This window comes from Narcine bancroftii, chromosome 13 (assembly GCF_036971445.1).
Source record: "Narcine bancroftii isolate sNarBan1 chromosome 13, sNarBan1.hap1, whole genome shotgun sequence".
NCBI classification, from domain to species: domain Eukaryota; kingdom Metazoa; phylum Chordata; class Chondrichthyes; order Torpediniformes; family Narcinidae; genus Narcine; species Narcine bancroftii.
In genome coordinates, this window is record NC_091481.1 from 13,907,730 (window position 1) to 13,935,695 (window position 27,966).

The following is a 27,966-nucleotide window of genomic DNA, read 5'->3' on the forward strand; positions in this document are numbered from 1 at the left end:
TAGAGTATAGTGATAACAATGAGATTACAACAGATTTTAATTTTCAGAGGTCGAAAAACAAATCCTAAAAGAACTCATTTTTAGAATGTTCTCAGAGTAGGTTCCCCCCCGCCACCCCACCACCAATGAATAGGTATTTTAGAATTGATAAGGTATCAGGGCACATGGGACATGGAGATAGATACACAACAAACCATGATCAGTAAATATTCTGACATGTAAATATTGACCACTACATGGGAAAGCTTGACTGGGAGAGCCATGAAGCGTGGCTTTAAATGTAGGAAAGGCAAATTGAAAGAAAGAATGAGAATAGACAAGAATAAGCCACATTCAGGGATAATGGTAAAATGAGATATTTTGATGCTGCTTGGATTAGAATAAAATGAGCTGTCAATTTTTTTTTTTTTTTTTTTAAAGTAACAAAAATGGAAGGTGGACATCTTTCAGATGATAAAATTAACAAGACAAAGGTCTATAAAAATAAAACATGGAATAGACAAACCCTCTGAAGATTGTTACCCATTATTCGACTGATCAAGAGCCCTTTCATCAGAACTGCTAACATCTGACTGAACAAATCCACAAGCCACACATGGCACAGGATTGGCATTTCTATCAGTTACTATGTCAAGCCACCATATCCTTACCTTCAGATGGCGTAGCTTAAGGCGTCCTTTAGAAACATTGAAGAAAGTGTCTTCCTGCATGATTAAAATCCCCTCTGATTTGCTTAGTCTTTTAGCATTTTCTCTAAGCTGACCCAAGTCATGAACTGCAGCTTTGATCTCCACATTTTTAGGCATTGTCAACTGAAACACAAAATACATATTCGGGAACATAACCTACTACGACTCCTTTAAATAGCACTAGATGCCGTCAATACCCATTTTCCTGCAGCACATTTTCAGTTGCAGTTAAGTCTGATTAATAGAACTTCATTTTGAAGAGCGGAAGATGGCAGTACACAATTCTTTTTAACACGGTTAGCTGATACACATCAGCTATCATAGAGTCTTGGCAGAATTAATTCTCGAATCAATAGTAAGGCAGTTGGCAATCAAGGGCGTATGCAGATGGACACAAAACACGTTTATACCAGTTCTGTTCTTACTCTAACCACATGCAGATACACTCCTTCCACATACAAATGAACACAACCAAACACATTCATTCCTATAACTTCTTCCTTACACATTACTTTGTTTCTCTCCTATTGTCATTATTTTTAACTTTCAGATCGAGGTGCCAATGAACTCTAGTAAAGGCTGAAACATGCTTTGCCTAATCATATTCTCTTCTCAATAAAGAAGCAGAAAATGTTGGAAAAACTCAACAAGGTTAGGCAGCATCTGTGAAAAGAGAAATAGTTAATCTTCATCAGAACTGAGAAAGAGAACAAGTTAGTCAATGTAGCAGAGAGGACAAAGAAAATCTCTAATAAATTGAAATAATGAGACAGTAACTCCCTTTATGCCTCTTCAATCCCCACATACCATCCCCTTGTCACAAGGCACCATGTCCCACCCAGCATCACCTTTCCATGCAACTGCACAAGAAAAACAACTTTTACCTCCACCCTGGGACTTTTAATTTGAAGTAGCAATTCACTTGCACTTCTTCCAACCTGGCACACTGCCTCAGTTTTTATAATGTAGCCTTCTCTACATTGAAGACACCGAACCCAGATTGGGTGAACTCTTTGCGGATCTTTTCTGCTCAGTCAGGGAGATCTGTTTGTATGCTATCATCCTAATCTAATCTGTAACTTCCTGCATCTTTACAAGGCCAAATACAAACTGGAGGAACAAAAATATCTCTATCTGCAATCTGCAGGATTTTGGATTGAATTCTCCAACTTTGGATAACACATTCTTTTTGTTTGTAAAAGAATGGCTATTTTTGCTTGCCATCCTTTTTCATGCAATCTGGCCTGCTGGGAATGTTCCAGAATACCTCATTTTGCATTAGACTACTACATAAGCAACATGGAAAGCTAAATGTGATTTTACATTTGTCAGCAGCCAAATTATTTTACTCAGAGAACTTCCCTTTGCTTCACTCTTAATCCTAACCTACCTTCTGTTACGTAGAGTTTTTCCTCAGTTAAGCTGAAAAGAGTAGAAGGTCACCCATTTCTCCTTTCAAATACCATCTCATCTATTGATTTCCAGCATTATTTCCCCCTGCACCTTATGATTTTCTATCTCCTCTGCAAGTACCTCTTTAATGACAGATCTCAGCAATTTCACAACATTTGATGTCTGTTTGACCATCTGAGTTTCTCTAGCATTGTGTTTTACTTCAACCACAGTTATCTGCAGACTATTTTGTTTTACTTGTTAGTTTATTCCACCTAGTAATCTGTGAAACAAATCTGCAAATGAAACTAAGATGGCAATGAAGTAGCTGTGGTCAAAGGGGTGGATGGCAATTCAGGAGATCTCACCTTCTGCCTGGATAGCCTCCAACTGGATGGCATTAACATTGACTTCTTCAGTTTCCATTAACCTCCACCCCCCATCTTCTTCTTGTCCCCCTGCTCGGTCTCTCTCCCTTTTCTCTCAGTCTCCTCGCACAGATCTAAAATCAATTCCCACCTCTCTGAGCATAACCAATGAACACCTTATGTGGGCCTGGCCTCCTCTCCCTGCCACCCTTCAGTCTTTATTCCGACGTCTTCCGGTTCCTTGAAGGACTCAGGCCTGAAACCTTTTGCTTTCCTCGGAGTTTCTCCAATACTTTTGTGTGCTACTCGACTCCAACATCTGCAAATTTCCTTGTTTAACTAACCTAACGTGTAATGGATTGGAAATTTGAGATTTAAGACAGCAGCTGAAAATACTCAAAACAAATGATCCCTGATATGTCCATTCACTCACCTGTCGACCAGACCTTCAGCTTCCCTTAATTTGGTGCGTTTTCCGTTCTCACATTTTATTTGCTAACAGAGCACCCAATCAGCGAGATCCCCGCCCACCAGTTGACGGCAGCCAATCGCCGAGATCCCCGCCCACCAGTTGACGGCAGCCAATCGCCGAGATCCCCGCCCACCAGTTGACGGCAGCCAATCGCCGAGATCCCCGCTTACCAGGGACCTCTTTCCGTCTCGGAAATTGTCTTTCCATTTGTCTCCTTCCGCTTCTGGAGCGGGTCCCTTTCTTCGGTGTTATTACCAACCGAAAATAAATTTTTCCTCTTTCATTCTGCCCTCACTGTTGATTGGTTCATCTTCCCATCATTCAAAAACGGTGTTTTCTCCCCCCCCCCCACCCTTCCATCTTTACCTTTACGCCGCCAATCGCATTAGACCCCGCCCGTCAAGGACCGCAAGCTCCGCCGAACCTTTTGCCACATCCCAGCCTGACTGGCTAAAAAAACCCCAGCCCGCGTCAATCAGATGACGCGCTGAAAATCCCGCCCCCATTCAACGACGGCAAACGGGTGACGTGGAGACCTTTGATTGGTGAGTGATTGGGGGGGGAGGGGTTAGTGTCCGCCCAGCTGGTGTTTGCGGAGGGAGGGTCGGTCATGTAACTTCCACGAGGAGGTAAATGTGCTGCGGCTGCGCTTGTCTCTACGGGGCAATTGTCCTTTCGTGCAGAATTCTTCACCGGGCTGGTCTTCCAAAGTGATTCCCCTCCCCGCCACTGAGAAGCCCCGAGACCACGAGCTTTGGCAGGCGACGCGTTGATTGAATGCAGCCTTTAATCGTCGGGGCTTGTGGCATTTCATCATGTTTTAATCCTGCGTGACCTCTCTCTCTCTCTTCTCCCCGCTTAGTGGAGCGAAGCGAATGGAGGCCAAAGCCTTGTGTAAGGGGGACGGTGCGTGCAACGCGGTGGCCTCGGAGCCCCTCCGGCTGCGCGGCCTTGGGAGCCGGGAACACTCCAGGAACCCTTGCCCGAGGGGGGAGGAGCCCGCCGTGAACGAGGACGAATGCGAGGATTCCGAGGCCGAGCAGCACCGGGGCGGTCGGAGTGAGGAGGTGGGCTGGGAGGCCAAGGTGCAAGCGTACGCCTGGTGCAAGGAGTTTCTCGGTGGGTCTTGGAAGCTGATCACTGAAGAGGAGTTTCAGATCTCAGTCATCAGGTGAGAGCGACTCTTGAATTCTTTATAGCCTTAACCACTCGCCTACCACCTTAAGTAATCCCTGACTGACTATAGAGCACCTCTGGCATAGGTACTCTGGTTAGTAAAGGATGTCTAAGGTTCTATGAGCGGGGAAGGTTGAGAACCACAGCTTTATATAGTGAGTTTTTTTTTAAAAAGCATTCCAACATTGCCTGAAAACGAGAATGGGATCAATCAAGGTGCTTACAGCCATACTGATCGTTATCTTTCCAATTAAACTGATTAGAGTCGGTGCTGGGCCTCAATTATTTACTAAGTTATCGATTTGGTTCAATTGACTAAGTGCATCATCCCCGCATTGGCCTGTCGCCCAAAACAGGTGGAGCTATAAATGGAGGTAAGAGTCGTAAAGTCGTGAATGGCCAATTTTGAAGCAGATGAGATGTAATGTGGAAGGAGTGAGGTTGTCCTTTTTGGTATGTACAATGGAAAGCAGAGTAAGAAACACAATGCTGGGGAAACTCAAGCCTGAAATGTTGGTCACATACATACATTGACATGCTGCACATTTCGGCCCTTGAGAACTCCTTACAGACAACATGGGATTCGAACCCTGGTTTGATCGTTGGCTCCAAGCCCTTTTGAATGCATTTTATTCAATACTTCCCTATCTAAGCTTTTGCCATATAAAGTACACTTGGACCTGATGTCTTCCTCCATCACTGTATTTTTACTTCAATCATAGTTCCTGCAGACCTGTGCGTTTTACTTGTGGAAAGCAGAATATTGTTTAGATGACCATTCAGAACGCTGCAAAAGTATGTGGGCTCTGCTTATGGCGCAAAGGGATGAAGTTTGAAGATAATGTGATGTACGTGGATGAGAATGCATCTTAATTTTGTACTTATTTGCCTATTAATGACAACAATTAGAAAACAAATTCATTAATCATGGGGGGTACTTGAAGGGGTTGATTCTATGAATGGAGAGGGAAGGGAGTGGAGAGCTGGAAGAAAGAAAACGAAGGCAAAAGGGATGGGAGGGAGAGTAGGTTAGCAGAAACCAGAAAAATTGATGTTAATGCCATGCATTTGGAGAGGAACCAGACAGAAAAATCAAGTGTTGTTCCTCCAATTTATAGGTGGTCTTGGTGGGATAGTACATGAAACCATGGACAGACGTGAGCAAGGGAGTGGAGTGCAGAATTGAAATGGTTGGCCACTGGGAAGTAACTAAATGCAGACAGAGCAAGGTGCTCAGCGAAGAGAACTCCCAGTCTTTGTTGTAGAGAAGGCCACAAAGGGAGCACCGGATTATCACTGGGGATTTTCTTGTAGCCAGAGGTATACAGCAGGAAGGTAAATGACATGGACATTATAGATAATAATTTGGCCTCCAGTTGATTTTCACCCTGTAGCCAGATGGGTCCAGTTTAGCTGTGGACTATCACTTCAAATTGTGACATAATTGAGATATTAGAAAGAAAATCTCTTCCATTTGCCTTGTCGTGGATACAATATCAATTGGTGGAGTCCATGATGAGATCTGAGCCCTTCATTTCAGATCATTTTGGGGAATCTGCATTATTAACCTTAGCTATACAGGTTGTCCCCAACTTGCGACATATGCGGTTTACGACCATTCGGACATACAATCTCTATATATGCAATTTCAATATCGTTGGAGCGCACAGCTTTCGTTCATGCACCAACTGAACTCCAATGCATGAACCCACCGAAGGCTCACACATGTTTACAGGAATCAAAATAGCAGTGCCCAGCTCTGGGACCCTGGAGTGCTGACTAAATGTGGAAAGATTTGCCAAGGTTAATTAACAAATTTAGGAAGCTTCAAGTTATTGTCAAATGTACAATGAAAAAGAGATTTAATTAAAGTTTGCTTTAAGACTTCGATACTCCACGCATTCGGGCACATTTCTGACTTCCATCCATTCTGAGATATGACCAAGTCTTCGGTCCCAAATATGGTCGTAAGTTGTATAAGCACTAGTCCACTTTTTCTATTATGTGCAAATGAAATGCTGAAAAATAAATCCTTTGATCAGTTCCTAATTGCTAAATCTTGCTAAATCTTTGTCTAGTGGAGGCCTCAGTAACCTGTTGTATCTCTGCACACTGCCAGATCATGTGCTGAGTGTGGGTGATGAACCTCGCCAGGTACTACTTCGTGTTTATGGAGCCATCCTGCAGGTAAGTGTAGTTGACTTGTTTGGCAATACATAGAAGAAATATTTAAGCTCCAGCTGGTTTATATGTTTCCCATAACAAATCAGAATCTTTTAAAAATAATTATCAATTTTTTTTTCCCTGCTCCACTACTTTCTCCCATATTGACTGCTCTTTTGCGTATAATTTTGTAATATTTGTTCTTTTCTGCGTTGCGTCTCAGATTAGCAGCCATGCAAATTTTCTAAGACAGTGTTATTTTTAAAACTCTATTTTTATTCCTAACTACTAATTTAACCCCCACTCTGCGTGAAGATACTTGTATGGGTGTGTGTGTGATACCCGAAACCATTACAGCTTAGGCACAATTCTGGAAAGTCATTCCAAAATCAGTTTTAGAAATCCAGTGTTGAAATGAAGACACTTAAAACTGAGGCAAAGAAGTAATCACCAAGGAGGTGGGAGAGACTGAGTGACCAGACTGTCGAAAACTCAAATCCTTGTCGAGTTGCTTCCAGAGCTAATGTCCTTTCTCACGAATGATTGTCACAACTCCTTTTTTCCTTGGCGAGGAGTAACAAAACATGTGACTTCCACAATACTTCCAAATTCCCAGCACAGGACAGTTCGAAATGACCGTAACGATCCAAATGCAGGAATTCTCCTGCTTCCTTTACCCAGATACCGGTCAATCAAAGTGACATTTTCTTTGGTCATGGTATGATTCAATAATTCCCTTTCAAAATGATCTTTCTTTTGGTCACGGTGGTCAATAATTATTCCCCTGACAGGGAAAATCAGCCAAATTGTCCAGTACTACACAGTATCCAATTGAATGTTCATGAGAGAACTGCTAATCACAGTGAGCTGTTCCTTTAATTGTTGGTCACATGACTCTCCACATGTGTGCATTCAAAAGTAGTGAAGTTTGGCACTGTTGTACGAGTTGTTGCCACCCTAGTCTCCAAAGATGTGCATGTTTGCAGCTTGATTTGTTAACCCTTAAAGTAATTCACACTGAAATGAAATGGGAGCTCTTAATATCTTAATATCTGTGACCACACTAGAATTGACTTGTCAAATAAATGTCTGTAAAATGCTGCCTATGCTCATAGCTGAAATGCTGAAAATTGTCTTCACCCCCATTAGAGGGCAGGGAGACTTTTTTACTTTTAACTGGGTTGTTCATGGGCTTGAAGCATGATGAGCCTATTAAAATGCTACAAAACTAAACACCTGTTTGGAGTTCTCCCTTTTTGCAATCCCTGTTTAAATTTGGCTTGTAAACTGCTCACAGTCTATGTGCTTGCTGCAAGACATGATGATATCTGGGTGCAGTGAGGTTTCCCCTGGTTAGGAAAGGGTGAGGACTGAATTCAGTTGAGGGAAAACTATGTTCCCTTATTCTAATCTTACCTATTAGTGGAAAGTTTTCAGTCATCTGAATTCAAAGGCAACTTTCCTGCCTCTGTCTTGTCTATCCTTTTATAATTTCTTCTGCAATTTCCCCATCTATTCTTTGGAATTCCAGCATATATAGTCCCTCAACTGTACATGAATTACACATTGCTGGACAATTGGTAATTTGGACTGCAGATTACACCAAATGAGGCCATTTATTCCATAGTGTGACATTCCAGTGCTACAAGAAAGTGCCAGTTTTTAAATGTTGCACCAAAGGGGGCAGGTTCTGAAGATGCTATTTCGGCTGCCAAATCCAAAAACACATGACTTGCTTTTTTTTTTAAAATGTTTTGGTGTCGAATGAGATCAGCCCCTCCTTTTTAACTATTTGGTTCTTATTAACCAATTATGCAACCTGGAGATTGCAATGTAAATCTGTACACTTATGATTTCATTGTTACACAAGATGTGTATTATTGAGAAAAGTGTAAAGCTAAGCCAGTTCATTGCCGTAGATTTTATTCTAGTTTGTTTTCTAAAGCAGCTTATTTATTTGCTTCTCCCAGTGTGAAAACCTGTAGATTTGTTTTCCTCAAAACAACCCATTTACACAGGTACTTCTGTTTCCCTTGCTTTATTTCTTGCTAAACCCAGTAATTCCCAGCCCTTAACTAGCAGTAATGGCTGGCCCCGTATGTGGTTTTGATGTCTATGCATATTTAGGCTAGCTGTTCTTTATCTAACTGGTGCTATTTTGCAATTGCAGGTATTCATTTGTGTTTGTGATTAGGGTTTTCCTTGCACAGTTGTTAGTAACTTGGGTCAACACTTGCATTTAAAAAAAAAAGCCATCTCTCATTTAATTAATTTGACCATGTATCTGGCCATTAACCTTCAATGTACAGGTAGACCCCTACTTATGATGGTTCAATTCTGCAACTTGCATCGTAAGGTGAAATAATTGTACGTTGGGGTCTACCAGTACAGGTGCTCCTGCCAGGAGGCTCCTGAGATGGTGCCTGGTAACTAGGGGCAGTGGCATTACTTTGCAACCGACATTGTGATTTGAACCCATGCACATCCATGAGTGATTGCCATCACTCTCTCTCTCTCTTTCTCTCTTCAATCTCTCTCTTTCCCTCCCAAGTAACGGCAATATGCGAGTGTGTTCCAAATCACATATTAAAAAAAAAACTGCATTGGGTCCGACAAAGCACATTTCCTTGGCATAGCCACAAGAGGAGCACTGAAATTATGACATTTAGGTGAGGTGGTGGGAAGCGATCTGCATGCACTGATTGGATGGAAGCATTTCCTTCAGAGAAGGAAAAGCAACCACGTTGATACAGGTCGACCCCTGACTTACCTTTATTCAAAACGGATTCTGATTGTCATAAACTTCAAAACATTGTAAGTTGGGGTCTATCTGTATACCCTTTCTGCCTATTTTGCTCAACTTCACCTCATCTTTGCTATCTTGACTGGGCATGTTTGAGGTAGGGTGGAAGAAGTTTTGCTTTGTATCTAATTTGAGACCTGCATAAGGAATGTATGAAATAGGAGCAGGCCACCTGGCCTGTTGAGTTTGCTCTGCCATTCATTGAGATCATGGCTGATCTGGCTGTGGACTCTGTTGCACCTCCTTGCCTTTTTCCCCATAACCCTCAATTCCCTAGCTCTTCCAAATCTTGAGGCTATGTTCCTTAATTTAATCTCGCCCCCAGTAGAAACAACTTTACTGCCTCTCCTCTATCCCTCTCATAATTTCCTCTGCAATTTACCCTCATTCTTCGGAATTCCAGCCAGCCTAGTTCTGGCGAGTCAATCTCTCATTGACTAACCCCCTCATCTCTGGAATCAACTTGGTGAACCTCCTTTGTAATGCCTCAAAAGCCATATAATTTTTTTCAAGTAAGGGAGACTTAATCTTTTAAGTATGAGGTGCAGTTTGAGGAGTAATAAGGGTAGGACAGTACACCTTGAATAGTTGGAGCTCAGAGGTAAACAAAAGGTGTAAATTGGGTGGAAGGAAAATTTAGCCAACAGCAGAGGTGACTAAAACTAGAGTTGGCTTAGGGCTAGAGGAAATTGTTTTTGTAGCTTAATTGAAATCTGGGACTATTGTTTGAGGTGATGGCATTAGGTGCCAATATTCATAGATGATCACCTGACTCAAGAGTGTAGAAGGCTAGGGATTAAATAAATAGAGTTAATATATATAGGTCCTTGGTTGTTATGAGTATGGTGGGCCAAAGGCTCGGTTTCTGTATAACTACGACTAATCTAATGCTATTAAAATTGCTTATCTTTTATCCAGAGCATAAGTGGCTTGGTTTTGAAAAGCTATTTTCAGACTGTCGTTATGATCATTGTATTGGATGAGAATTTTACTGATCTAACTGCATGCTCTTTTGTTGCCTCTTGCAGGGTGTGGATTCTCTTGTATTGGAGAGTGTGATGTTTGCAGTTTTGGCAGAACGTGCTTTGGGACCAAGATTATATGGCGTGTTTCCACAGGGACGTTTGGAGCAATACATTCCAGTATGAAGTTATTAATCTCAAGTGATACATTTCTTTATTGAAATTGCTTCAGAACAGTTTGAGAAACTACAGCATCCATGTTGCACTTGCTCATTCTCCATGGGAATATTCTGCTTGGTGACCTTACTGAACTGGTTGCAAGTGATTTACTACATTGTATTTGGAGACGAAGACTCTCTAGGATTGCCACTTGGAGTTGATATTGAAGCTACTGGCATAGTAAATGCTAAAAGTTTAAATGAACTCGTACTTTCTATTTGGATAATACCTATTTAATTCTCGTTCTCTTTGCACAAGTATTTTAAGTATCTTGTCAGTGTAATTTTAGATACGTAACACAGTAACAAGCTTTCTGGTCCAAGAGCCCATGCCGCCCAATTATACCAAATTAACCTACAACCCATGTATGTTTTGAAGGGAGCACCTGGAAGAAACCCACACAGACACTGGGAGAACGTACGAATTTCTTACAAACTCAGGTCTCTGGCACTGTAACAGCGATTATGTTAACCATGCAGCCTTTGTTTTGCTGCCTATGTTAAATGTTCATAGCAGGTGGACAAGTGTTAAATTCCTGTGCCATCTCAATATATGCCCTTTCAAAGGGAGTCTTTGTCCTTTATTTCCTTCCCAATTTAGTATAAATCATTGTTAGCACATTGTATCAAAACCAGTTGCACTCTAGTAATATACTTCCATTGATCGGAGAGACTTCAGATTTTTGGTATTTCGTCATTCATTTTTTTTTCCTTTCTAAGTGGATCTTCCATGTATTAAGTTTTTATATTGCACCAGCTTTTCATCAGTACCTTTCCCCTATTTTATCTAGCTCTATCTTAGTCCAGTCTGGTTTTTCCCTTGTCTGGTAAAAATCTGATAAATACCTCAATTGTGCAGTTTTTGGAGAACTCACTTGTCCCCTGCATTTTCACAGCCCTTTCTCTCTCCAGTCTAGTTTGAGCCACTTTCTCAAGACAAACTCTTGTGCTTGCAATCTATGGGTCCAGTCTTTCCACTGGTACTCTTACGCTTGGTGGCAATGGTGTGCACGCTGCTTGATTGTGGAAGGAGCCCTTCTGCTGGTCTCCATGTTCCTTGTATTCTCCCATCCAACTCTTTCCTCCACCCTTCATTGTTCTGAAATGGTAATACAGTAGTACATGTTCTTTTCAATCTGGAGTGGGAGCAGATTTCCCTGTGGTGATATGGATATCATTTGGAGCAGCTCTTTGCATTTGGGATGAAAAAGATTAGGGGCTATGTTCAAAACCGTATGGGATGTGTAGGTTAATTTTGAGGTGCAGGGTTAAATGGACAGAATCTGCTTCTACTGTGCTATAAATAAAATTAAAAACAAAAAGTAATGCTATATAAAAGCTAACTTAAATTTGTTCAGCTAATTTCTTCTTGCATTTGAATTGACTTCTTAGGATTGTTATTGTACCAGAAGGTAGACTGCTGTGTTAGTGTTGAGGTGAAGATCATGATGTCGTATCAATGACGTTTTTTCCCAATGCTGGGTTACACTGCATTCTGTAGCATCCAGAATTGTTCTTGAATTAAAAAAATTTCCCAAATGTCTGAACAACTGACCCTGATATTGGCAAGGAAAGACTGAATTCTAGGTGCTGTGATGCTAGATAAACCCTGGCATTCCCCTGCTGCAGTTAGTTGGTAGGAAACTCCAAATTTTCATTCAGCTGTTGTCCAAGGGTCTGGGTGAGGTTGTGTGGTTATCATTAAGATGGGTTAAAAATTTGCATGCATTTAATTTCCCATTCTTCAATGTGTCGAACTAGAGCCGTCGGCTGCTGACTGAAGAGTTGGGATTTCCTGATATTTCAGCAGAGATTGCAGTGAAGATGTCTCGATACCACGGAATGGTTATGCCCTTTAACAAGGAACCAAAGTGGCTGTTTGAAACAATGGACAGGTATGTATGTCCAGAAAGTTCATCAAATTAGAGAATTCAGATTTTCTTTTTGTAACCTGCCCCATTCATTAGAATATGTGAACCCTCATCTTTATTTATGGGGTTCTATTTAAGATGACCCTTTCCTAAACCATTTCAATTACTGAAGGTTGGGAAAGGAGCCTTGGTTTTTTCACTTTGCAAGAAAGAGTAACATTATATAACATAACCGTATAACAGTTTACAGCACGGAAACAGGCCATATCGGCCCTTCGAGTCCGCGCCGGTTCACTTGATCTCTTAAAGTCTTGAATTCACTTCCGAAAGCTCAACACTTCCTATCTTTAACATGCTCTTTCTATCTACCACTTCAATTCAAAAGATTCTAATTTTGGATGATGGTTGACTTGGAATTTGCAATACGTAAGGGATGTATGAAATATATCTGAATATTTTCTTTCTTAGTTGTAATTTATAACTTTGGGAGGTTTTACCAAAAAAGCTTGGAAAATGTCTTTTGCAGATGGTACATAATTCTGTTGATCTCGTTGTGGCAGTAAGCAATTGGGGATGCATTGAATGCAAATCAAATGGGCACTTTTGTCCAAAATGCTGTTGAACCTTGAATGGTGATCATAGATGGTTTCTTCCAGGAAACGGGGGTTTGCCACCGTGTTGTAAACCACGTCTTGTTAAATCATTAGAGAAGCTCTAGCTGTAGAATATTCCTTCTCAAGGGGAAGTGGACAGACTGTAGATGACAGTGATCATTTCCTTGCCTCGCATTTCTAATTATTTGAGAATAAAAGTGAACAAGTGATTGTCCCCATTTGGGCATTTTGAAGGACACAAAGAAATTGATGAAATTGCTGAATGCGTTTGGGCCTTGGATGTTATTCTGAGTTCCTGGCGAGTTTCCAGTGATGAAAAACTGTGCATTGGATTATCCATGAGCAGTATTATTTTTTAAATTTAAAAAAAAAAATTCTCACTGTGAACCATATCAACCAAAATATGTACAAATGTATCTCATTAAATTTACACAGTGGTCTTTTCTCCCCTTTTTTCACCCCCCTTCCCTCCTTCACCTCTACCCACCTCCTCCAATACCCATAAACATTCAACATGTACAATACAATAAAACCATAAAACAATATTTTCACACAAAGGAAAATAAACCAGAAAAACGCGTCATCTATTTATTACACACTGAATCTAGTCGTTTTTGTCGTCTTCTCATTTTAAGGGATAGAGGTCGTAGGCAAGCTCTCTCTGAAATGTTTCATGTATGGTTCCCAAATTTGTTCAAACATTGTGACTTTATTTTTTAAATTATGTTATTTTTTCCAATAAAATACATTTAATCATTTCCATGTACCATTGCTGTATACTCATGCTCTCTTTCATTTTCCAAGTTGACATTATACATTTTTTTTGCTATCGCTAAGGCTATCATAATGAAATTTTTTTGCACTTTATCCAATTTGAGGCCTAATTCTCCATTTCTTATGTTACTTAAAAGAAATATCTCTGGTTTTTTTGGTACGTTATTTTTTGAAATTTTATTTAGTATCTGATTTAATTCTTCCCAAAATGTAGTTACTTTCATACATGCCCAAGTTGCATGTAATGTTGTTCCCATTTCCTTCTTACGGCAAAAACATCTATCTGATAATGTTGGATCTCATTTTTTAAATTTTAGAGGAGTGATATATACCCTGTGTAAACAATTATACTGTATCATGTATAACCTTGTGTTTATTGTTTTCTTCACAGTTCCAGAACATAACTTTTCCTATACTTCATTTTTATCTTTGTTTAGATCCTTTTTTTACTTCTCCTTAGGTTTATAGTTTATTTCATTTTCCTTATCTTGCAGCTTAATGTACATGTTGGATACAAATCTTTTGATTATCATTGTGTCTGTAATTACTTGTTCAAAGCTGCTTCCTTCAGGTAATCTCAAGCTGTTTCCCAATTTATCCTTTAAATACACTTTCAATTGATGATATGCAAACATTGTACTTCAACTGTTCAAATGTTAATAAATTATTTCCCAAAAAACAGTTTTCTATTCTTTTGATTCCTTTTCTCTCCCATTTTCTAAAGGAAAGGTTGCCTATTGTAAAAGAGATTAGCGGATATTGCGTCAACGGTAATTTTGGTATTTCATCATTCATTTTTTTCCTTTCTAAGTGCATCTTCTTCCATGTATTGTTTTTATATTGCACCAGCTTTTCATCCCACTTATAAGGTATATGTTCTAGTACCTTTCCCCTATTTTATCTAGCTCTATCTTAGTCCAGTCTGGTTTTTCCCGTGTCTGGTAAAAATCCGATAAATACCTCAATTGTGCAGCTCTATAATAATTTCTAAAATTTGGTAACTGCAAACCACCTTGATTATACCTCTCTGCTAATTTATCTAATGCTACCCTTGGATTCCTCCCTTTCCACAAGAATTTCCTTATTATTCTCTTTAGTTCCTTAAAGAATTTTTCTGTTTAGGGAATTGGTAATGTTTGAAATAAGTATTGTATCCTTGGGAACACGTTCATTTTAATGCAGTTTACCCTTCCTATCAACGTTAGCGGTAATTCTTTCCATTGTTCTAAATCTTCCTGCAATTTATTTATTAGTGGCTGATGATTTAATTTGTACAAGTGGCTTAAGTTATTATCTAACCTGATCCCTAGGTATCGGATTGCTTGTGCTTGCCATTTAAATGGTGATTCCATTTTAAATTCTGTATAGTCTACGTTACTCTTTGGCATCACTTCACTTCACTGCCAAAGGTTCTATTGCTAAGGCGAAAAGTTGGGGGGGGGGGGTGGGTGGGGGGGAAATAGTGGACATCCTTGTCTAATTAAAGTGACTCGATACATATCCATTTACTGTTATCTTTGCCAATGGTCCATTGTTCAATCCTTTAATCCAATTTATATATTTTTCTGGTAGATTGAATTTCTGTAATACTTTAAATAATTCCACTCTACTCTGTCAAAGGCTTTTTCTGCGTCGAGCAACAGCCACTGTTGGTTTCTTATTTCCTTGAACTGCGACTATTAGATTAATAAGTTTGCAGACATTGTCTGCTGTTCGTCTTTTAATAAATCCAGTTTGATCTTGTTTTACTATTTTAGGTACTCAATCGGCCAATCTGTTTGCTAATAATTTTGCTATTATCTTAGTCTGAGTTAAGTAGAGATATTGGGTCTATATGATGCTGGTGTTAGTGGATCCTTCCCCATCTTTGGTATTACTGTAATTATTGCTGTCTTACATCACAAGCAGTATTATTTAAGAGGTCTTAGATTTTGAAATGTCACACACAATGGGATTGGAGTGTCCTTGTCACCTCTCAACATACTGTATGTCCAGTTAGGAAGGCAAATGTATGTTTTCAGACTGGAGCAAGAATGTCTTGCAGCAATTACACAGAACCCAGGTGAGATGACAACTGGACCATTAGGAGAAATTTTGTCTCTTGGAGACTGGAGAAAGTATATTCAAGGTTCATTAGATAGATTGTCAGAATGACATAACTGAATGAAGAGCTATTGGATAGATCAAGCCAATCTAGATGAGTGTGAAATAAAACACATGAGATCTATGGTGACTTAGGAGATTGGATTGAAAATTGGCTTGGCCATAGTAGATGGGTAGTTTATTGACAGGTCAGCTGTGACCATTGGTGTTCAGCAGGCATTGGTGCAGGGTCAAAGATTTGCACAAAAATGTAAATGGGATAATTAGTAAGTCTTCAGATACAAAAATTGGTGGGGTTAGAACATTGAACATAAAACCATTACAGCACAGGAACGGGCCCTCAAACTTTTATCTCTGGGCCATGGATAGTGTGGAAGTTTGTCGAAAGATGTAGATCAGTTGGGAAAGTGGGTAGAGAACTGGCAAGTGGAGGTTAAACTGTACAAGAGTGAGGTATTGCATCTTGGGAGGTTGAATGCAATAGCTATATAGTATATGAAAGAACCCAAAGGAGCATTGATGTAGAGGGATCTTAGGGTGCTAGTCCATATCTCTAAGTAGCCACATGAGAATATAGGATTTTTTTTTTTAAAAAAAAGGCATATGGCAGGCTTGCTTACATCTTTTGGGGCATTGGAAAATCATGTAGAAGCTGTAAAGTCATTGAGGGAATGGAGAAATATGGACCACGTGCAGGAAAATGATACAAATTTAATTTATTATCAGGATTAGTTCGGATGTTGGTTCTTATATTGCTCTATTCAAGTTAAAAACTCCATATTCGGCACCTTTGGAGATTGGTCAATGCCGGACAAGGGAACTTTCCAGTTGCTTGAGAATGTGTGTTGAGAGATTGGCAAATTTATCAGTAGAGGTGTCAATTTTAAACTGACCTTTTTGGTCAGTTGCTTCAGGCTGCCTGTTGCTTGAATTCTGGGTAACAGGGATTTTATTATACATCTATATTTCAAATGTAGACATATAGCATGGTAACAGGCTCTTTCAACCCATGAGCCCATGCCACCCAATTGACCTGTAGGTTTCAAAAGGTGAGAGGAAACCCATGCAGACATGGGGAGAATGTACAAACTCCTTACAGCATCAAACCAGTCTCTGGCGTTGTAATACCATTGCATAACCATGCTGCCCCGCATATAGTGATGAACTTGTGGAGATTTTGGCGCTATTGAAAGTATTTGATGTGATTAAGCCTTCTGATCAAATGTGGGAAGAGAAGGGGAAATAGATATAGAGAGTTTTGAATGACAGCATATTTGATGGGCCAAATGGATATCTGTTTTTGCTTCTAAATAATGCTTGGGGTTGGATCAACAAGCCCATGATCAAAAGTGCATTTAATAAAGACCATCTCTTCTTTGTAAAGGTACCTCAAGCAGATAATGGGACTAAAATTCGTTAGAGAGGCACATGTGAAAAAATTCAATAAACTGAAGACTTACAACCTGCCAGGAGAGTTGGCAAGTTTAAAGTAAGAATTTAACTGTTCAATCATTGTTTTGCTGTTTGACGGGACAATATTTAAGAGAACTTAGCCATTGGCAGGAACTTCAGGATGTTCAATGGGGATGAAATCAACTTGCTGTTCATTTTTTTAATGTACTTTATTGCTCTCTAAAATTAATCATTTGCTAATTTAGTGCTTTTTCTTTCAGGTCACTTCTTGCAGCCACTTGGTCACCTGTGGTTTTTTGCCACAATGATGTACAGGAAGGTGAGGATGGGTTGTAGAATAGATGTACATCCTGTGGTTGGCTTTGAAATGGCAAAAGAGCAGCAGGGCAGAGGGTTCAAGCATCATCGCAATCCATTCTGGGCCAGTGATGATGTGCCTGAACGATGTCATTGTTCAATCGGGATGCACACTCAAGGGATCAGTGCAGATTTGAGGCATTTAAGAATACAATGCAATTGGGTTAGAGAGGGTACTGTATTTATGCTCATGTGATAGTCGACCCCCCTCCCCTCCTTTTTTTGGCCCAATCAAGTGTTTTCTGAATGACCAGTATAAAAGTTGACTCCCCCCACTCCAAAAAAAAAAAAAAAAAATTTTTTTTGGGCCTGACTGCAGACCCCTGCCTGCCTGTCCACTCACCAAAGCTCCCAGCACCCTAGCCAAAGACTCTTCTAGGTCCCGGCTGCCTGACCATCCGAGTTTTTTTTTTTTTTTTTTTTAATTTTTTATTTTTCACACCATAAATCATAATACCATCCGAGCTCCTGATTCTCTGAATGTGGTCCTGCTTCCCAGTCATCCGAGTTCCCGACATCTTGAATGATGCAGGTACTTAACTGCAGTCAAAAGTATGATCTGTGTAAAAGTCGACCCCATCCCCTCCCAAATTTGACCTGAAAAGTTGGTCCAAAAAACTCTACTATTACATGAGTATATAAAGTGATTGCTTGATTAGTGGCACTTAAAGATCTTGTTGAGATGAAATGATATCTGTCACAGATTTTTGATTTCTATAGTCATTATATTTACTGTCACTACTGCTACCAGCCCTGAAGATCAGAGCTAACAAGACAAATGACAGGATGAAATCTACTTGATTTTGTTCTCATGGGAATCTCTTCATATTGAAGTTACCAATTATGGAAGTAAAACATGAAAGTCTGCAAACACAATGGTTGAAGTAAAAACAATGCTGGAGAAACTCAGCAGGTCAAACCGTGCCCTTTTATATAGCAAAGATAAAAATACATAACTGATGTTTCAGGCTTCAGCCCTTCATCAAGGTATGATAAAGGTATTACCAACTATTGAGTTATTTAACATGACAATCTTGGGTATATTCAGAGGAATAGCTTTGGAAGGGATCTTGTAGTTAAAAACTTGAGGTACTAAAGAGTGTACAGAGAACTGCACATTGAGGAAACTTACAACTTCCTGACTGAGGTATTTTTCCAAATCATTTGGTATAAATGAAAGTAACTCGTGTAATGAAAAAGGATACTTTAAAAAAAAAAAATGCCATTCTTGACATCAATTTCCACTTTCTCTGAGAGGATTGAAAGTACTCTGCAAGTACAGTAAAATCCCCAGTATCCGGCACCTATGGGGATTACGGATGAGATATACAAATTTTCTAGTTGCCTGATACTCATTTAGATCATGCTGCCCAATTTACATCCAATTGATCTTCAACCCTGGTACCTTTTGATTGGTGGGAGGAAACAGGAACCCCTGGGGAAAACTCGCGCAGGCATGGGGAGAATGTACAAAATCCTTACAGACAGCGTGGGATTCAAACCCAGGACCCGATCGCTGGCACTGTAAAGACATTGCACTAACTGCTACCATAAAGATCCTTTGTTCTAACAGCTGCTGTGGGTGGGGCATGACCAGGGCACGCTGCTGGCTGAATGTTTGCTCCCACCTTCACCAAGGGGTAGTGTTGCTTCAAACCTCTTTCAACTTGCCTCAAACCTCTTTCAACTTGCCTCAAACCTCTTTCAACTTGCCTCAAACCTCTTTCAACTTGCCTCAAACCTCTTTCAACTTGCCTCAAACCTCTTTCAACTTGCCTCAAACCTCTTTCAACTTGCCTCAAACCTCTTTCAACTTGCCTCAAACCTTTCAACTTGCTTCAAACCTTTTTCATTTTTAATTTATTAATTTCTTGGGTTATTTTTGCCAGTTGCTTGTATTTCGGATACTAGGATTTTACTGTACACGTAAACAAGTAATTGAAACAGACTGATTGGATTTTTGGGTTAATCTGTTCAAAATGTTGTCACTACAGCAGACATTGAATAAATTGCTTTGATTTGTTGCCTTTGATTTGTGATGAAAAAGGGAAATTCAAAATCTATGCCCACCCTAAATCAATATTAAGACCTTCCTGGATTGGTTAATTAGATTTTTGATTTGTTTCTCTTTTCAAGGTAACATTCTCTATTTGGCAGACAAAGACCCTAGTTCCACAGAGAAATTGATGCTTATTGATTTTGAGTACAGCAGCTACAACTACAGGTAATAACCGCTCAGCCTTCTGTTGCTATTGAGTCACCAAATTAAAGTGTAAGAGTTTTCCTTTGAAGAGTGTATATATTTTCCAGTTACCTTTTTGTTGAATGGCTGAAGTGAAGATTCGAAAGCCCCAACTTAACCTGAGTATTTTTGACTAAGTAAGATTCACTTCTCCCACCCCAATCAGATTAACTGCCAGGAGGGAATCACCCAGCACATTCTGATTTTGAGCTATGCCATCTTTGCAAGTACTGAGACCAACTTGTTCTGGGCAAGAAAATTACCTTTCCAGTGAATGACTAGTTTGGATCTTACCATTGCTTACAGTGGCATCAGTCTTGGGAAGCAGTTTTCTATGGTTAGCAGAGGAGTGGAGGGGCTAGGAAATGTGATGGTTATCTGTGTTGCTATTGGGAAAAGAGTGTAACTGTTATTGCTTTGTTTGCAGGGGTTTTGATATTGGAAATCACTTCTGTGAATGGATGTATGACTACACTTACGATCAATGGCCATTCTTCAAAGTTAATATGGAGAAATATCCTAATCAACAGCAACAGGTAGGCATTCTTGGCAAGCTGGTCTTCGAGCATTCCCATGAATATTTCAGATAAGAGATTGAAGAATGAGTGGGGATCTTGTAGGAACAAAGTTGTGAAAGGGATCAATAGGATAGAGGTAGGAAAGTTGCTTCCACTGGAAGGTAAGACTAGAACTATGCGACATAGCTTCAAGATGTGGGGGAGTAGATTTGGAACAGATTAAGAGAAATTGCTTTCCCAGGGAGGAGTGAATCTGTACAACTCTCTACCCAAGTAACCAGTAGGGCTGCCCATTTTCTACTCGTACTGGATGAGGAGCCCAGAACCAAAATGTTGGTTATCTTTTATTTCCTATGGATGCTGGGTGACCTCCTGTTTCTCCAGCAAGTTTATGTATTGCATTTTACCCCAGCACCTGCAGACTTGCTTGTTCAACTGCCCCACTATCTATCTGCCTTAAACATATTTGGATTTTTTGCATTATAATGGAATTAAGGGTTATGGGGAAAAATGTTGAATGGACGAAGTGAAGATTCGAAAGCCCCAACTTAACCTGAGTATTTTTGACTAAGTAAGATTCTCTTCTCCCACCCCAATCAGATTAACTGCCAGGTGGGAATCACCCAGCACATTCTGATTTTGAGCTATGCCATCTTTGCAAGTACTGAGACCAACTTGTTCTGGGCAAGCAAATTACCTTTCCAGTGAATGACTAGTTTGGATCTTGAGCTGTGTCCATGGCAGAACAGGCTTGTTAGGTGATATGACCTACTCCTCTTTAAGAAAATGTTTCTGTCTCTCTGATCAATTCTATAGCAATGTTTGGGTAATAGAATGGCTCTGCAATAATACAGAAGTTTTTTTCTTGTGGAGTATCTTGCTATCATGAAATTGGGTATTTTAGCTCAAACACATTCATGGTCAATTTCTATAACTGACAAATGTATTTGAACAGTTCTCCCTTAAATAACATGGAACTTTCCTATTTCTTCTTAGCTTCACTTTATTCGACATTACCTTTCTGAATACTCTGGCAATAAAGGGGACTCTATGCATGAGGACCAGTCCAAAATTGAAGAGGAGATGATCATCGAGATTAACAGGTTGGAAATTTGTTGGGTGATCAAGGGGTTGTTGGAGAGAGCTTTCATTGCTGTGAGAGTGTAACGTTGTTCTTCTACACAAGTGCTAGAATCTGAAGATCAGCAGATTTGTGTGCAGTTTAATCTGCCATCCATTTGGAACCCAAGGGTATCAGACTCTGCTTGTGAGGTCAGTAGTACCTCAAAGTTCCCCTTGCAGGGGAGTCATGAGCTGAGGTAAGATCAAAGCCCAGAGGACACTGACATTCTTGCAGAAAATGCCAGAGAATGTTTATCTGGGGTAGTGAGAGCTGTACCGTAAACTTTACCTTGTGTTGAATACAGTTTGCAGGGCCTTTCTCAATATGTTGTTCAAACCATGGAAGCGCATAGTGCATGAGGAAATATTGTCAGCACTTTGTGTTTGCCCTTTAGAACAATCCAAAAGTAATTCCTTTGCCTATCCCACTTGGACAAAAGAGCATCTGAATGGGACAGATGATAAGATGATAGCCTTCTGACAAGACCTAGGTATGCTTGTCTCTGTTCACATTCTCATGAGTTACATCAAAGCTCTGAGAATCCCCTCTTTCTCCCCCCCCACCCCAGTTTCATTCTGTTATCTTTGCTGTGACCCCACTTGAGACATGCCCAGAGTCTTCCCGAGAATAAATTTCTTTCTATCTTCAACTCTCACGAATACTTAAGTTGAGGCTCTCAATTCCTATTCACATCCCCTGCTTCTATTTTTGTGATTCCTTCACCCCACCCTGCTCCAAATACCATCCTTTCGGCCACCCCCCCCCCCCCCCCAACCAAACCAGTAAAGGAGACTGAAAGACAACAACTGGAGTTGGTACCTATAGTCCTGTGTGTAGAGACATCTGTTACCCTGAGTTTGGGGACAGAGTTGTTTCTGATGCAACAAATGACGAGGCCAGATTTTGAATTAAAAAAAAACATGAAACTGTGTGTGTAAGAAAAAAACAAACTGCTGGAGGAACTTGGGTGGTTTCTGTGGAGGGGAAAACTTTCAGATCAAAAGCATGCATCAGGACAGTAAAGGGAGATGGTGAATATCTGGGATGGGGAAGGAGCTGACAAGCAATGGTCGGCTCCAGGTGAGGGTGGTTTGGGGGTGGGGTGGTAGTTGATGGTGGTTGGAGCCAGCTGTGGGAGGAAGGGTGGAAATAGCAATGGAGGATGGGAAGTGACAAAGAGTAACAAAGGGCTGCAGGTTATGGAATCTTGGTAATGTTTTGAACCAGATGAGATGGAACAATGGGTGGACTGGATAGGAAGGTATGGGTGATGGAGTTAGATGGATGAGTGAAAGAAACTGGGTAACAAGGGTCTGAGGGAGGTGTTTGCAAGAAAGGCAATGTGTGAGAGGACCTGGATGAAACAAAAGGAAACCAAAGGGGAGTGGGATCCTGAAATCAGAACTTGGTCATGCTGTTGGGTTATGCCAGGTAGCATACGTGGTATTGTTCCTCTAGTTTATGTTTGGCTTCTCTCTGACAATGGAGCTACAAGAGTTCCTTGAGCAGTTGGTTTTATTTTCATCTATCATTTGTGATCACTAGTCTCTAAATTATGGGAGTTGTTCTAAGTTTAGTGACAGATGTATGGATCTATTGACTGATGAGCACCTTTTTTTTTAAAGGTATGCCCTAGCCTCTCACTATCTATGGGCACTCTGGGCTATTATCCAGGCAAAGATTTCCACCATTGAGTTTGGTTACATGGTGAGTTTTGTGGGTATATTTTTTCCTATCTTGGTTAAACAGTGCCTTGCTTTATTTCATCTGTCATACTCCTCTGAACATGTTGAGGATAGAGGCCTGGTTGTAATACTTTAGCATGAGCTGAGAAAGCTCGAACAGTAAAAAGAGTTGGGATAAATAGGCAATTTTTGAATTGGCCATGAGGACCAATGATTTTAAACATATATTCATGGCTGATTAAATAACTGGGTATGAGGAACTTGAGTCAGATTTTCAGCTGATAGAAAGATGTACAGATTAGCAAGTTGTGTGCACTCAGCCTGCAAAGGAATATGATGAGGAGGCAGGTGAAGACTGGGGGGGAAGTGAGGAAGAATGAAAAGCGATATGTCATGAAACAGCAAGGCAATTGAAAGTTGCTGAAAAGGGCTGAAGGAGTGGAGAACATGAAATACAGTGAGCAGGAAGCTGCACCAAGGAATTGGGAAGGCTGATGGCCTTTATTGTGAGTGTATGGAGAATGAGAAGGGAAGATTTGAACGTTTGCAGGGTTCTGGAGAAAGCACACCTGGTGGAATACACGTGCATTGTTGGGCTCCATGTTGCAGGAAGGTTCAAGTGCAGAGAAGGTTGATTGGGTGGGTTCCTGGGATAAAGGAGCTGACATGAAATGTTCAACTGGTTGGGTGTGCAGAAAAACAAAGTGATTTTATTGAATGAGTACGGATGTTTGACATAGCATGTTGAGTGATTGGCTTCTCTTGAAGTATCTGCAACTAAGGGCATTTCAAAATAAGGGGTTGTCCTTTCACATGGGGACTTGCACTCAGCTGTGAAATTTTTGAATTCTTAAGCCTGAGAGTCAGTTAAGACTGATCAATGTCACTTTAATACATTGTGATACTTGTCTAAAGTTGGTGGGCGGATGGATGGGTGTGGCTGGATCCATCTGTGCTTAAATATTGGGGTCATGATTTGTTCTTATTGAATGGTAGGAAAGGCACCAACTTGGCCATCTTGCTTGCCAGGTCTCCATCCTTGTGCTCAGCTGCCTTGCCTGCTCACATATCACTTGAGTTGCAAAGGATTCTGATTTGTGGTTTAAAGTTTTGATGTGATGTTAATTTCTTTCAGGATTATGCTCTATACCGACTGGAAGCCTACTTTGAACAGAAGAGAACATTTGCTTAAGACTAATAGCTTGAAGTTTAGCATGTTTCTGTTCTTTCTTTAAATTTTCCATTCATTTCAAACGAGCTCAGGGCCATTTTGGATGTGAATCTGATTGCAGACATAAACTGCTGTACCAATCCAATTTAAATCGCATTATAGAAATGATGATCAATGTTTCTGGGATGAGCTGAAAAACGTTAATTCCAGCACCATCTGTGTGAAGCACTGGACCATGGGTGATCTTGCAGGGGCTGGAAGCAGTGTTTTAGGATGTGTACCCATTTTTGCATATGTTTTTCCCATGTCCCAGCGGTTGCAACACAAGTGAATTACAGTTCCGTAAGACTTGTTCTTGAAAAGCGGTGGAAATGTGGATTAGTTAGTGATCCAAAGTGTTGGTTTTTAAAAAGGATGTAGGTGCTGTAGTCTGGAGCAAAAATCAGTGCTGGAGGGATTTTGTTAGGTCGAGGAGCATCTGTGGGGAGGGTGGAGACTGCATTAGGACAGAGTAAAGAGGAAAGAATGCCAGTGCGGAGAGAGGAGTCAACCCAGTAGTTGATGGTAGACCGGCGGGGGGGGGGGGGGGGGGAGTGAAAGATGATAGGCAGATGGAGTGGAGTTTGGAGATAGACATGTTGGAAGCAGAGAAAAAGAATAGTACCAGGTAGAGCCAGATATGAGGAGGGTGAAGGTGGAGACCTCTTTGAAGGTGATGAGGAGGAAATGGAGATGGCAGTGCTGGAATTTCCTTGCAAGGATGGTGATAAAATGACCCTTTAGGGGTAAGTTAAAGGCCAAATGGAAGCTGATGATGGAGACCTCGAATGAAATATGTGGGGTAGTGGGTCAATGGATTTAAAAAAGGTGATGGAAGAAGAGGGGTTTATGGGGGGGGGAGGGGTGGTGGGACAAATGGGAGTACTGGAGGAGGATCAGAAGGGATGAGATGAGGGTTTTCTGAAATTGGAAACTTTAATTTGTACATGATCCAGGCAGAATGATGTGTTGTTTCTTTATGGTTTAAAAGTTGTGATTTGTTGGGTAATCCAAGGGATGAGCATGACTGTGCCAATTCGGGCATCATTCAATTACTTTTGAGTTATGATGTCTGTCAAGGCCATTTCTTGTTGTCTCCCCCTATTGCCTTCAGCCAGGTGAAGAAAGATGGTCTTCAACTGCTGCTTTCTTATGAAGATATTCCCACCTTGTTGGTTGTGATGTTGCAGGATTTAAAGCTGGTGATGATGAAATACTCCAAATCAGTCTGACTTAGAAACCAAATTTGGCGAACCTGTGGGTGTTGGTCCTCTACATTGACCCTTCAAGAGAATGGTCACCTGACCACAAATAATTAAGTATTGTGTTAAATACAATTCTACACCATTTGAGAGAAATATAAAGGTGATGTATTGCTGAGCAATGCAAACTATTTTGAACTGTGGATTAATTCAAAATGATATGCTATGAATAGAACTAGCCTTGAGCAAGGGATATCTGGTAAGGCTTCATTTCTGGGAAGTAAAGCAAACTAGTGGAAACTTTAAGGGGGAGAACTCAACTTTGAAAATCCTCAGTATTAATGAGTGGGGAACAATATGTTTCAGTGTCTGGCTTCCACCCTTTGTTTTTTAATTTATAGTTCTGATCAGGGTTCAGAGACCCATACCAGTCTTTCATCTAAATACTGTAATTATCTTCCATGTCAGGTCACATTTTGTTGTCCTTGAACAGTTGAATGGAGATCTGAGCTGCTGGTTTATCTGTTGGCCTTTTGCTTGTGTGCTGCAGTCAACAGTGGCTCAAGTTTTCCCTCCTCTTGTACTATCAGTGACCTGCTGATGTATATGACCAGTGCAGGGTGTCTTCTGGCTAAATGATGTGTCAGATGCATTCTGACTGTCCTGTTAAACCAACCTATATATACACGTAGTATAGACTAGAGCTAAGTAGTTTAACTTGGGAGGACTAGATCTTGCTCATTAATTCAAAATAAGCAAAAGTGAGAGTTGCAGCTGGTGAATATTACCAAATGGTTAAAGCAGGCAGAATGTTGGGGGTTACCCATTTTTCACGTAATATCCATACATTTTGTTTGAAAAGTACTACACAAGTTTACAATCATTCCAGATCCTATCAGTGTCCTCAGAGTCTTGAGAGGTGTCGAGCATTAGCTGCAATAAAATCAATAATCTGCCATTGAGCATTTCACAGTGAGTGTTGGATTAACAGTTTTACTGTTTTAGTCTTCATATATCTTGATGCTGCTATTGGGTCTTTTGATGGGGTCAGTAAAACTGAGGTGAACCTCTCCACTGTTCCATGAAGGCTACTTCTGGTCTTGATTTGTTCCAGTAAATCTTTCCTGTATTCTCCCCAGGGGTGTTGTCATTCCTAAGGTGTGGTAGCTGAACTAAGTTGTATTTCACTGGTGTTCCTTTTTCCGCCCCCTCATCTCCAAACAGAGTTAAAGGAGGGGGAAGCAATTATGGCGATGGGAAGTTGCTATATGTGAGTTGCACTTTGCTCAAGATGTAGTGGGTTTGTTATGGCAAGATGTAGAAGTCCATACAGTCTGTGGGTAGTGAAAGCAAATGCAAAGAAGTCAAGATACCAAATGCACTCTTGAGAGATGGATTTTTTTGTTGGAATCATTTAACTTGCACAATTTAAAATATAAAACAAGAATTTTGGGTGTCAGGGCAAATCATTCCACTTGGATGCAAAGGAGTTTGATCTGTATTCAAATCCATCTGCCTTTTTTAATAATGAATGTGATCAATAATTTCATAATTGATCCATGAGTTCCCCTTTAAATCAGTGCTATGTACAATCATTCACTAAATATATAATTATACATATCACTAAAATTTGCAACCTCAGAGCTCAGTGAAGCTTTGGAAGTTTCTTGAAATCCTTTGAGTTGAAAATCCATCCAGGTGGACAGCTTGGACATACAGTAGAGCTAAATTTATCTCAAATCGATTCCATGGATTTGGCAGAATTGTTGGAGCAGTAATTTTGTGGCTGTTATTTTAAATATGACAGTTGTGCACGTTACTCTGGTTTCTAGTATTAGATTTTTGCTCTGTCCTATGGAACATGGGCTCTTCAGCAAAATGGCTGTATACAAATGCGTTTCATGCTTCTACTTCTCCTTTCTAATATATCATGTGAATATGTTCTACTTGTGTCTGTACTAGTTGTAGTTATTTGTGGGGCAAGTTAAACAAGTTGGCTAAGGTGTTCCTATGTTTTCCAGTTTGATTTTACCAATGAGAAAACACTTCTCCATTTATCTTGTCAAATGCTCAAATAACTTGGCTCTTTGGTGGAGAGAAGAGCCTCAAACAGATGTATCATTCTTAGCAGGATCTTTGACAGCTCATCTGAAAATTTATTCCTACCCTTGTGCTAAATACTTGAATGTCTTGCTAATATTTGAAAATTGTCATAATTGTACACAATGCATAAAATGTTCTCCCAACAAATCTCAATATGGTGAACACAGTAACAAGAATAGTTTTCAATTAAGGTGTCACACGACTAACTTCAATATCACACCCACTGTACTTTTCTTCATCTGAACTGTTAACATGTGTGTTCGCCACTTTGTGTGTTCCACTCAGGTTCATGCCTATTGAAAGAACTTCGAGTTTGCTTGTCTAAAAAGTGAGAAAATAAATTATCTACCGTTTAACCACTACATGCAGTTTTCTTTGGCTTGATCATTGGGTTTATCCTAGAACCATTTTTATTTTTTCAATTTATTGAAAATCAAGCTGTGAAAGTTCCTTCCAGTAAGCCATGAGCTCAAGGCTTTCTATTGGAATATGTTTGAAGACTTCCCAG

At 40.3% G+C, this 27,966-nt stretch overlaps 1 protein-coding gene across 2 annotated transcripts; it reads left to right on the top strand.

The window, feature by feature from the left end:
* The first annotated feature begins 3,474 nt into the window (after positions 1-3,474).
* chkb (choline kinase beta) lies at positions 3,475-27,820 on the top strand. Of its 2 annotated transcripts, XM_069908027.1 has the most exons (12): positions 3,475-3,550; positions 3,784-4,092; positions 6,176-6,284; positions 10,092-10,205; positions 12,005-12,138; positions 16,990-17,094; positions 17,279-17,337; positions 19,512-19,599; positions 20,045-20,153; positions 21,132-21,238; positions 22,884-22,965; positions 24,079-27,820. In XM_069908027.1, exons 2-12 carry the CDS (start codon positions 3,797-3,799, stop codon positions 24,133-24,135), a joined length of 1,260 nt encoding a protein of 419 aa, XP_069764128.1. In that variant the 5' UTR covers positions 3,475-3,550; positions 3,784-3,796; the 3' UTR covers positions 24,136-27,820. The 2 variants fall into 2 exon arrangements, with proteins under 2 accessions (XP_069764128.1, XP_069764129.1); XM_069908028.1 differs by lacking the exon at positions 22,884-22,965.
* Positions 27,821-27,966: the final 146 nt, after the last annotated feature.